Source organism: Phlebotomus papatasi, chromosome 2 (genome assembly GCF_024763615.1).
Source record: "Phlebotomus papatasi isolate M1 chromosome 2, Ppap_2.1, whole genome shotgun sequence".
Classification (NCBI taxonomy): domain Eukaryota; kingdom Metazoa; phylum Arthropoda; class Insecta; order Diptera; family Psychodidae; genus Phlebotomus; species Phlebotomus papatasi.
Window position 1 is genome coordinate 55208307 of NC_077223.1, and position 13282 is coordinate 55221588.

Genomic DNA, 13282 nt, shown 5'->3' on the forward strand with positions numbered 1-13282 from the left:
AATTTTGCTATAATTAATTTAAAAGTGGTGTTAACTAGAAGATATTCAATGCGTAAGTATGATAAAATAGTTTCAAAAGCTGAAAGTATACTAATTGCAGTGAAATTAATGAAAATAAATTTTAGCTGTCAAACTTCAAACCTCTTTCCTGTAAAGTTTACATTTTGGATTTACAATAGTCTTCTTCGGAACCGACGATATGTCAAATATAAGATTTTTCTAATTTTGCTCAAAATATAACTAAGCTTTTTCAATTATTTTCGGATATGTTTTGTATCTTGTCCAGCTGAACATTTCGTCCATATAGACACCTGTAACTGGTTAAATCGCCTTCGTGAATTATTATTCAAGAGCAAAGGTTAACCACCTTAAGGTACTTATTTTTTCAAAAGAATTGATAAAATTTGGTAAAGTATTAGTACATTTTCTCAAATTAATTTACAATTTTATTATATACCTTCATTGATCTATTTTCAAGTTAGAGATAGTTTTATGATGACTTACAGATAAATTTAAATCAATATGAAACTATTGATGTATCTAAAATAAATTACAAGGAAGAATTTTTGCAAGAGTTCGGACTTCTCGCAAAGCCTCGAACGATTCGCCAAATGTTCTGAAAAGTTGTAGTATTTCACGAGAGCCTTCATGTGCGCCCTTACATATTAAATTCGACCAAACAGAAACAGAACTTTGACCCCCCCCATATCTCCTGTTCTATTGTAATCGCATAAAACTTCTGTCACTCTTTGGAAACTTCGTGGCCAACTTGCATAATGAAGTTTTTTTTTTGAAATGATATTCGACGGCTCCATTCCATAATAATCAAAGTCGACTTATAATTATATTACTCCGAAAGATATGTTGTGTCTGGGACCGAGACCTATAACTGGTGAAAATTTGGTGGTCATCCGGCGTTGGGGTAACGAGATATTCAATTTTTTCGAAAAAAAAAAATTACACGGGAAGCATAGGAAATAGCCAAATTCAAATGGCTCTCCTGAAAAGTTGTCATTCTTAGATAGAATAGTATGGAATGAAAACAGTCGTATTGTATTTTTACACAATCGCAGCGCCACAAGCGGTGAATTTTTGAACTGTCGTCTGAAAGTGCTCATCGAGACGCACAATAAAAAAGAAATAATTTAAAATGATAATTATGACCGGTGATATAGGACAGTCAATTTCCGAACTTTGATCCTTATAGCTCGGGTTAGGACTGTCCAAGGTACTTAAGTTTTTCAATACACAGAGAAAACTAGGATGATAAAATTTACCCTCCATACAAAATTTTAATAGCAGGATAGTAAGAAAGTTACCTTACAAACACGATATTAGATCGAACTGTCAAAAATTGTATATATACATGCTCGCCTTTAGGATTTACTATCCTATGGATAGTAAATTCTTTATTATTCCATACTCCTTTACTACCCATATTACTCTATGGATAGTGAATTCTAATAGCCGGATGGTAAATTCTAATATCGAAATGGTATATTCTAATAGCCGGATGATAAATTCTAATATCCGCGGATAGTAGGTTTTACTAGCCGGATAGTAAATTTTACTGGCAGGATAGTACATTTTACTTGCCGGATATTAGAATGAAAAATCTTGGAAAAATTTATTTTTTTCTAATTTAATTACTTTTTGGCCAATGTTAGAGGGCTTGGAGCCCTTCCTGGTTGATAGAGGGAAGTGGGGCACCTTTGAAATTGGGATTTTTCAATCTTGAATTCTGTGTCAGCCTTTTAGATGGTGAACATCTCCGTGAAAAATTGTGAAAAAGTTCAAGTGAAGTGCAGCAATAAAATTTTCACACCTGTACGTGATTTTTCCTCCAATTCGAAACCTAATGAAGAGGACATTCATCCTCGAAACGTCGTGAAAAATTAAAGAGTAAAAATTAAGAGAGGTCTATTTTTCCGTCCACTATCTGCTACATTTCATCAGACCGAAAATTTATTCAGATAGGTATAGTCTGCGGCTACAACATATTAAAATTTGAGCCCGATGCACAATGGAATTTTTGAATTATTTAATTTAGAAAATTGAAAATTCTTCTTTTTAATTATAGCGCCCTTAGCGGTGGTTTTATGAACTTACGATGTTAGAAGGGAAAGTAGCATTTCACGAGAGCTTTCCAAAACACCCTCACTTTTTAAATTCTGACAAAAAAAACCGAAGTTATGAACAGTAAGAAAGCCTTTTGGATCCTATAGCTTGGGTCAGGGGCGTCAGGGAACCTTAAGTTTGGTACTGATCGAAAGAGCTTTTGATCAATATCCAGCTATAACATACTACAATTTGAGCCCGATCGATGCCATATGAGCGGATCTATTGAAAAAACAAATAAAATGGGGATATGTAAAAAAAGCGAAACAAGGAGTAGGGGGTGTGGGGTCAATGCACCAAGTTGCTATTTACACCCCCTATATAACCTTTGCCGGAAACCGCAAGTCTATATCTTTCTTAGTTCCGGAGCTATTAACCTCCAAAGAGCGCCCGGCCGGCTGGTGAAACACATTTTGGCGAAGTTTGTGCTCGATCGGAAGACATAAAATTTTGGTAGGATTATAATTAAGAATCTTACCTAAATAGCGATGCATTGACAAAGAAAACGTAACAAAAAGCTTTTTTTTCATGAAAATAAAAAAAAAATTAAGTTCAAGATAAAAGGAATCTACTAGTGAAAAATTATATGAAAACATCAATATACCAGAGATAATTAAAGTAATGACCAGTGCACAATAACTTTTGCATGCAAACATGTTTTCAAAATTTACCATGAGAATGAGCGAGATGACTAGATCTCTCTCACTCTCATTGAAATGTCAAAAACATGTTTACTAAACAAAAGTTATTGTGCGTTGGGCACGTTGGGCATAAGAAGCTGAATAAATTTATAATGGGGTAAATAAGTAAAAATTAATATGTATGGGAGAACTCTGCCAGCAGCGTATCTCAGTAATTCGCATTTACACAGAACTCTTGAGGCAATATTTGCTGTGCCAGGAAAATATGTGACGCTAAAAATTGATAACCTCATTGTCCGCAGTCATACTGATAAAGAAATTATAAAATAGTTTGGCCTCATTTTTATGAAATAGCTTGAAACGAGATGAACAGTTTCATTTTTCATTGCCTTACGATTTTACACTTTATTTTATTATATTGGTACACGTCTTGGTATGTTGGAGGAGGAAGTTATTTTTTTTCCTCAGTTGACTCGCGAACTTCAGAAGATCTCGGTCAAATTTCGAAATGCCGGTGAAAGTGAAACATCGAAGTACTTACATACAATCAGCGAAATGAATGGGCGAACAAGTCTCATGCTGCTACACAATGAGTCCCCCACCTTTTAAGCTTCAGACCGGATTTCATATGGTGTGAATATATACGAATCGCTTCTAGGTCTTAGTTTAGCTCTTGCAATTCCTTATGCTATACATTGAAATTAGAAAGTATTTCTTATCAAATAATACGAAATTTTACAAGAATTACTTAAATATATCAAAAATAGAGGTGGAAATTTAAAGCTGAATGCTCGAGGCCCTATAAGTTCATGTTATAGGTTAGATTCTCAACAATTTCACCTAATATAATCCTACTAAAATTTCATGTCCTCTGATCGGGCTCAAACTTTTTGAAAATGTGTTTCGGCACTTCCTGATCACGAATACATGGGTATTGGTGGCTAAGTAACGTTCCCGGCCGTCCGTTTTTAGGAGTTTAATAGATCCCTAACTAAGAAAGATATGGACTTGTGATTTTCGGCAAAAGTTATATACAGTGAGAGAAATTCAAATAGGGACGGACCTATATGTGGGTGGTGTGGGTGGTCTGTAAGTCGAATCAACCTAATATTTTTTTGTATAGCCTATATAGGTAGTGACCTATCCAACAATACTTTTTATGGTAGTGACCCACGTGCACTCACGAACGCAAGTGCACGTGGGTCACTACCATAAAAAGTATTGTTGGATAGGCCTATATTATACAAAAAAATATTAGGTTGATCCGACTTACACACCACCCACATATAGGTCCGTCCCTATTTGAATTTCGCTCACTGTAGCTTTTACTTCAATTTGCATTTAAAAAAAATCAACTATGAAGTTCTAATATTTAAAATTTTGCCTCTAGATTGTTCCATAAGTTTGTGAAGCATTTTAAAATAATTACCATTACATTAGATTCCGCACTATTTTACAGAACATTATAGTAAGTATTATTCAATAGTATAAGCTCATTGAATATACCTACTTACTTTTCGTATCTTGTCTATTAATATAGTAAGTATTATTCTTGTCTATTAATATTGTATGAATAAGGTGTTTCCTCGAAACTCTGACCTCCGTGATCAAAAATTATTTTATAAAAGACTAGTATAAATATTACACTTTAGTTAACTCGACAGTTTAACTCTATAAAATTAATTCCAGTTTTTTTTTTGTTTTGAATCAAAGTGAAAAATAGTCTGGACTGAATAAAAAATATTCGAAATTGCTATTGAGAACTTATGAATGTTGCAAGAAGAATTTATAAAACCAAATTTTGACATGGGACGAATAAAAGACATTCAGACACGAATTAATGGCGTTTATATTCCACGTACACTATATATACATTCATAGGAACTCACAGTAAAACGTGATTATATATGTGTTTGGAGAAAAATTTACGAAACTGTGAAATACCTATATCACAGAAGATTGAGGTGATCTTTGTGATGAAAAAATCTATAATGGAGGTGGGAAAAAGAGTGGCAAAAATCTGGTAAGCAAATAAAGCAGAAACGTAGTCGTACAGAACGGACATATAACGTCTGAAATCAATATTCAATTATACTGCAGAAGAATAAACATTTGCCCTCTCTGTGAAGTGATGTATGGAAAACAATTCACAAACTCAATATTCGTATCAGAGTGACACAATGACTCTCCGTGTCTCCGGTATTTTATCAGAACAAATTGCTTCATTTCTTGGCTCTTTTTTGAAGAGAAAATATACATTTATCAATTATGTATTATACGCAAATCGAGGGAGAATATTCGTCAATTGTAATATCTTAATTCTCAATTTATTCCAAATAGTGTTTTCTAAAGTTCTTGTGTTCTGAAATTGAGTAAGAATTATCACAAAAATGAGCCATAGTGAATAAAATTTGTAAAATAATATAATTATTGTAAAAGAAACCTGTCCCAATTCTAAGTTATTCTATTAAAACAAATACATCATAATAAATAGACCACAGATTATGATGGTTTATTGTGAATCTTTGAATATTTCATCAAACAACATAATAAATGTTTAATACACAATAATCTTCATTTTGCTTTCGGGGCTTCCGTGATAAAAAGAGCTTCAATTAAGAAACATGCCTCACCTTATTACACTCATCAATGTGCACTATAAAATATTCAATAGCAGAAAACAGACTACTGCAGATAAGTGGTATTAAAGTATTGTAATTCCACCGTGAATCCAGCATGTAAATGGATGGACTATATTTGAAAATATTTAATATTTTATAAAGAAAATCCAATAATCACTAACTCTGATTTTTCTTCTACTCTATGACACGATATAAAATTACATTTGCGACAGTTTGTCATAGTCTTTTATTTGTGAAGTTCACGAAAATGGTCTCTCTACAATTTCTTATCCTTATTTGCCTTGCTAGACAGATTTTTACTCAAAAACTATTTAACTTTGGTAAGAAAACTTACATTAATGAAAAACTTTTAACTTATACGGTAATTTATTTGTGATTCAGTTATTATACACGAAGAGCAACAAAAAGACATACCTTTAATTTTGGGAAGAATCTTCAAGGACATTGAAAATCAAAATCCCAACGAAATCTCTATAACTGACTATTACATACCATACAACTACGAAACTACGGATTTTGAACAGCAAATGTGTTCATACGGCTCAAACGGAATTTCCATGGTCCTGAACTTGTTGTGGGGAAATGTTGAAGATATACCAAAATTCGTACAGACGAGGGCCATTCCTTATTTTGAAGCAGATATCTCGATTTTTCCATTTGTTCAAATCGCCGAACGGTATTTAATGAAACAATCTGCCATTGATTGTGTTTTCATTGTGACTTCGGATGAAGAAGTTGATCAATTGCTTTTTGGCATGATAGGCATTTCTAATCTCCGTGTTACTGTCCTCAATAATTTAGAAGGAAGTAATGTAGAGAAACTTCGAAAGTTAAGACCAAATCCATCGTACTATGCAGTAATAGCGAGTATGGAGAAAATGAATGACATCTTGGGTGTCGCATTAAATTTTAATCTCGTGAAAAATCCTGATAAGTGGAACTTAGTTTTTCGCGATTGGAAAGACAATAATTTTCGTTTTCATGATTCTTTCAAAGATTCTGTAAAATTAATCGTCGATGAAAATTTCTGCTGTCAATGGCTTAGACAAGCTCGCACCTGCTCATGTCCTTCTAACTTCTCAGTAAGAACTGATAACTTATTAAAAAAAATCTAAAAATTTAAACTGAAATGATACTTATTGTTTTACAGCAAACACAACCTTTCCTTAAAGAAATATTTGAAAAGTTTGTAAACCTCTTACATTCAACAAATTTTCAAAAAGTTATACTAAAATGTGAAGAATTGAATACAACAAAACTTATTCAAAATATGTATTTTCCTCTAAGTAATGAACTTCATAGTGGCCTTGAGAAAAACGAATTAATCTACATATTGCCTGGAACTTCTAAGATAAAATTTCGACTTAATGCCACAATTCAAACCACACAGATTCCATATTCAGGAGATGAGGTTGCAACTGTGGGAAAGTATATTGACGATGAAGTCTATGGAGTGAATGAAGAGTCACTAATAAGGCCAACAAAACGTTTTTTCCGTATTGGCATAACACCATCTATACCATGGACATTTCACCTTGGTCGTGACAGTAGTGGAAATAATATCTGGGGAGGGTATTGTGTAGATCTTATTGATTTTATAGCTGAACGGATGAACATCGATTATGAGATTACAACGCCGAAAGAAGGTTCTTTTGGAAAGAGTCTTGGTAATGGAAAATGGGATGGTCTTGTAGGTGACTTAATAACAGGAGAGATAGATATTGCCGTGGCAGCGATGAAAATGACAGCAGAACGTGAGGAAGTGATAGATTTTGTTGCTCCCTACTTTGAACAAACGGGAATAACCATTGTGCTAAGAAAACCTGTAAGACAGACATCTCTTTTCAAATTTATGACTGTTCTTCGTCTGGAAGTTTGGCTTAGTATTGTAGCTGCTCTTATTGCAACAGCCATTCTCATTTGGTTCCTGGACAAATATTCACCATATAGTGCAAGAAATAACAAAGAAGCATACCCATATCCTTGTCGAGACTTTACTTTGAAAGAGAGTTTTTGGTTCGCTTTAACTTCCTTTACACCACAAGGAGGTGGCGAAGCACCTAAAGCTCTTTCCGGTCGCACTCTTGTAGCTGCTTACTGGCTCTTTGTAGTTCTCATGTTAGCTACTTTTACAGCAAATCTTGCAGCTTTTCTAACAGTCGAACGAATGCAAACTCCAGTTCAATCTCTCGAACAACTTGCTCGCCAGAGTCGCATAAATTACACCGTAGTCGAAGGATCAGATACCCACAGTTACTTTATTAATATGAAATTTGCCGAGGATACTTTATACAGAGTGTGGAAAGAAATCACTCTCAACAGTACCAGTGATCAGAGTCAGTACCGAGTATGGGACTACCCTATCAAAGAGCAGTATGGAAACATCTTACTGGCGATAAATTCTACGGGGCCTGTCGCGAATGCAGAAGAGGGATTTCGCGAAGTTAATGAACATATCAATGCGGACTTTGCTTTTATACATGATTCTTCTGAAATTAAGTATGAAATCTCTCGTAGTTGCAATCTTACTGAAGTTGGTGAGGAATTCGGCAAGCAACCGTATGCGATTGCTGTCCAACAAGGAAGTCATTTGCAAGTAATATATGCACACTTTTGTTCAAATTATTATATTACGAAAGAAACATATTGCAAAAAAAACATTTCAGGATGAACTGAGTAAGGCTCTACTTGAACTCCAAAAGGACCGAGTTTTTGAGAATCTCAAAGCTAAGTATTGGAACCATTCAGCAAAAGGGCAGTGTCCAGATGATGATGAAAATGGAGGAATTTCTTTAGAAAGTTTAGGAGGTGTATTCATAGCCACTTTGGTAGGACTGGCAATAGCTCTCATCACTCTCGCAGGAGAAGTGTTTTATTACAAGCGCAAGAATAGTACAACTTTAAGTCAAGTGCAACCTTTTCAAAGTTCGCAAAAAGAGGGCAATTTGGAGAAAAATCTACAGAGCTATACAATAGGAGATAATTTTGTACCAGCTGGAGGAAAAAAGAAATCTGTGTCTTATATATCTGTTTATCCTCGTAAATCAATTCACGAATATGGAGAATATATAGACTAGGTACTTCTTTAGGGAAGATATTGCAAAGCGTCTTATTCTTTGCGAAATGCTCGTACTTGTGACTTGAATGCTACACCTCAAAAGAAGTTTCGCTTCATTTGTATTTTACCGGCTTACAACGATTCGAATCCATTCACAAATCATTCAAAAGATCGTACAAAATAACTGAAGAGTAATAGAATTGATTTTCAGACAAAAAATACTTGGTTCATTCCCAGTTCATAAACGGTCCATTATCGGTTCTGAACTGATTGGAACCGGTTCAAATTTGTAAGAAATTCCATGACTTTTATAATGAGCCCAAACGTGATCTCATTCAGTTGAGAAAGGGACAGATAATCCTAACCGGCTTATGTAGGTGAGATTCTTAACGTGAGCTAACTCGGAGTGCATGCAAATTCGATTTGATGCTGAAGTAGGGAGACGCCATTCAGTTATATTGAATCAAATTCGTGAAATTATACAAGTTTTGTATTTGAACCAAAATGTCAAGGATTTGGATGAACTGACAGAAAAGTGTTATATGGGTGAAATGTAGACCAAAATGTTCTCTATAATTTTGCCGTAGAACTTGAACTCATCGATTACTCAGAAGTCAAGATAAGCGAGGTTTTTTGTTTCTTAACTCGTTTTTTCATCCAGAGTGTCCCAAGTAGTCATTTGTTGAACTTCAACTAAATCAAAGAATTGTTGTATTTTGCGGGACTTTCCATTTAAACCCCTATTTTAAGTGTCTTGGTGGAGTAGAGGCAGTCAAATTGGCATCTGAGTGATTTCAAAGCGTTATTATTGGAAAAATCAATTTTTTCACACTTAAACGGCAAAATCGGAGTGATAGCGTAGTCTGAGCGGAAAATGATGTATGGAAGAAATGTAGAGACAAATGTGCTCTATAATTATGTTGAAGTAATCATCAAAATCGGTTCAGCGACAGTCGAGATAATTGAGGTTATGTGATATTGAAATTGGTTTCTCGACTGTGGCGCCCCTGGTGTTGGTCCCACGAAGTTCAAATATTCTAGAAAGTTGTAGCATTTGGTGAGATCTTTCGTTTAAGCCCTCATTCATCAAAATCGGTCACATAGAACCGGAGATATGATTTTTTGAATTTCGTGAAATTTGACCCCTCATATCTCCGGTTCTGTTTTAACCACAGCGCACATACGCACCATTTTGGAAACGTCCTAGACTGGACTACAACATACTAAAATTTCATTAACTTGCACAATGCCGTTTTTGAGAAAAGTGACTTTGAATTTCGATGAATTTTGACGCTATCACAGCGCCACCTGTGGTGACCTTTCGAACTTCCATCTGAAAGTGCTCATCGAGACGAAACCAAAAAGGTAAAATTTAGGCCGCTATGTTAATTAGAACCGGAGATAGAGGCCGGTCAATGTTCGAACTTTGACCCCTTATAGCTCGGGTCAGGGGTTATGGATCGACTTAAGTATTTTTTGTTTGATAGGTATAATCAGCGGCTACAACATACTAAAATTTCAGTCCGATGCATAAAGGAATTTTTGAGTTATTTAACTTAGAAAATTGAAAAATCTTCTTTTTAAAAAAAGCTCCCCTAGCGGTGGTTTTATGAACTTGCGATGTTAGAAGGGGAAGTGGCATTTCACGAGAGCTTTCCAAAAAGCCCTCACTTTTTAAATTCTGACAATTAGAACCGGAGTTATGGCCATTTTAAGAAATTTTTTTTGGACCCTTATAGCTCGGGTCAGGGGGGTCGGGGGACCTTAAGTTTGGTATTGATGGAAAGCTCTAAGGCCCAGCTATAACATACTAAAATTTGAGTCCGCTGAATGCCATAGGGGCGGAGCGATTGAGAAAACAAAAAAAGGGGGGTCTTCAAAATGGCGGAAGGAGGGGTGAGGGGTGGGGGGTCTATGCACCAAGTTGCAATTTTCACCCGATATATAACCTTTGCCGAAAACCGCAAGTCGATATCTTTTTTAGTTTAGGAGCTATTAAGCTCCAAAGAGCGGCCGGCCGGGAACGTAACTTAGCCACATATATATTCGGAATCAGGAAGTGGCGAAACACATTTTGGCCAAATTTGAGGTCGATCAGACGACATGAAATTTTGTTAGGATTATAGTAGGTGAGATTGTTAAGAATCTCACCTAATACGCTTTCTAGACTCTAGAGCCTTTTTGACACTTGATCTTTAAAAAAAAATTATTAGTAAGTATTCAACGATATTTTCGTATTATGGCCTCTACACATTGTGAGCAATTTTTGTCAAAAATAGCTTTTTTAAAGGAAATTCCCTGCAGAGTTGTAGGGGGAAACGTCAAATTTCTGTCAAAAACGCAATTTTTGACGAAAATTGCTCCCAATGTGTAGTCGCCTTTAGGGATGACATATCGTAAAAGGAAACCTCAAAAACACATCCAAAATTTAAAAAAAAAGCAAGACATATTTTCGAGGAATCCCAGAAAACATGGTTTTGAAGCATAGAGAGGAAACAAGGAACATGTTAATAGTTCCACTATCAACTTATGAGGTTCTCCTGGATGTCCACCGAACGTCTCAAATATCTATCTCTCATCATTTGTTCTGTGGAGGTGGTAACAGACAAATGGACGAACAAACAGTGTGTGACATTAGAAAACTCGAAACTTCAGATTTCCAAAATTCTACCAAAATACGACTTCTTTGTATTTCCAGCAGTAAAGTTCGAGCAAACAAATTATCTTATAGTAAAAAAAAAATTTGAATGTCATGATCAATAACAAATAATTTTTAACTTACAAAATATCACTTGTAAATTTGAATTTATTTAATATAATTAATGTAACATAACAATTTTAAAGTCACAAAGTACGCCTTACATCTGTTATCTGTGTCAGCAATAATCTCATTTATATTTACACGCAAGCTGATAAGTTAAAGAAAAATGCTATTCTTAAATATTATTGTATTTTACCAATTTTGCTTTACAAAAATTGTAAGTAATACACGCGAAGATTGATATCATATCTAGTGATATATTTAGTGTAAGAAATAGAATTTTTATTCATATATGTACACAATTTATATGTTTTATCAATAATGAACTGGCGCAAATGATTTTAAAGAGGTGTCTCCGGTGATTGCCAGTGAAAAGTTAGTCACCCTAAGATGAAAACACTTTTTTGGTTTTTCCAAAGCTTTCGATCCTGATGTGGATCTTCTTCAGTGGTCAACTAAATTGTGATTTCAGAGTCTTTCTCAGGGATCGTGTGGTTCATGGGGTTCCAGATCATCACCAGCAGGACGTCAATGTGGGGCGGCTTTTTCTCTTCGAGAACTTTTCTCACTATTTTTAACTTTCTTGGTGTTTTTTTCGCGAAAAACTAACTTTTTTAAGAGGCGGTTGGTCTTTGTCTTTGTCTCTAACTGAATTCTGGTTTCTCTATTATGCAAAAAAAATAAATAACTATTCACGAAAAAATGTATTAAATTCAAGTACAAATTAACCCCGTGATAAAGAATATATTTATACTCTTCAACTTTTACACACAATATTTGGCGCCAAGCGCTAAACACTTCTGAAATATCTCATGTCCAGTGATTTATCACTCAATATTCCATGAACGATCAGTTGAAATTCGTATAAAGAGCGATTGAGGATGTTATTGGAATAATAATTATGAGCAATATGAAGAAATCGATAAGAGTTTAATTTTTCCTCTACGAGAAGTCTCTAACCCTCATGTATCTTACTCTTATTAGATAAAACAATACTTAACACGTGCTGTCTGGATACCAATTTTCCGATGCACACCCATTAACTATATCAAAATGTCAAAAATTAAATCTAATGTTTTAAGATTTTTTTAACAGAGTAATAATATTGCGGTGTGTCTCAAATTTTATTTTACATGATTTTACAATTTTTTTTTAATAAGGAGTGCAAAGAGTCTCATGTTTTGTAAAATGCCCTAGCTTGTGATTTAGATGCTATAACTCAAAACTACTTTCCCGTCATTTATCACTTATACTTAAAAGATAGCCAAAAATATCCTTTGAGTAATAGAATAGATTTTCTGATAAAAATATATGTATAAGTTAACAGTCGATTCATTAACGGTTCATAATCAATTGAAACTGGGTCAGATTTGTAAGAAATTCCAAAATCGTTCTAATGCGCTGAAACAGTAGCATTCGGTTAAGAAATTGGGGTCCCAAAGAAGGCCCCAAGAAGAAATCTCCTAAACTCTCTCTCTAACAACAGGCATTGGGGGCATCTAAAAGTCTCAAAATTTAAGGGGTGATCCTCAGGTTACATCCCCTTACAAAATCGGTTATCGGCTTCCAATAATTAACAAGGCGACTCGTCTGGCGCGCCTGGCTAAATGTTCTCATGGCAGGCGGATTCGTCCTGAACCGTGGAATAGTAGAAATTCCATCCACAGGAACAAGGGGGATGCGCGTGTCTGATAAGGGTTGACATGGGTATTGTAAACCCTGGGTTTCCCCATTAACACAGCAGCCGATTTCACCATGAACTGTCATTGATACCACAGGCAATAAATTACCTGGATCATAAAGGGGCAATTTAGAGATCTTCTCCTTTTCTATCTTCTCCAGATTCGATTTCAAAAGTCTATATTTTCTCCTATTGGTTATAATTCTACCTTAAGTGCTAACATGGTTTTGTATTTTGAGTACTAGGTACCCTTTGTGGTACCTTCGTTGTACATTTTATATTGACGTGCTAGAAGAGCACTGTATCTGTCTTGGCTAATGTTTAATGTAAAAATGAATTGTGTTGAACACAGGGAAAAAGTGAAAAACCTGCATTTTTGTC

General features: G+C 34.9%; 2 protein-coding genes across 2 annotated transcripts in view; one reads left to right on the top strand and one right to left on the bottom strand.

Moving 5' to 3' along the window:
- LOC129801740 (solute carrier organic anion transporter family member 74D-like) overlaps nucleotides 1-13282 on the bottom strand; it is a 60199-nt gene that overhangs the window by 26982 nt on the left and 19935 nt on the right. The gene's annotated exons all lie outside the window — the stretch shown is intronic.
- On the top strand, nucleotides 6835-10468 carry LOC129801749 (ionotropic receptor 25a). The gene is made up of 2 exons (XM_055847051.1): nucleotides 6835-7997; nucleotides 8068-10468. Exons 1-2 carry the CDS (start codon nucleotides 7011-7013, stop codon nucleotides 8476-8478), a joined length of 1398 nt encoding a protein of 465 aa, XP_055703026.1. The 5' UTR covers nucleotides 6835-7010; the 3' UTR covers nucleotides 8479-10468.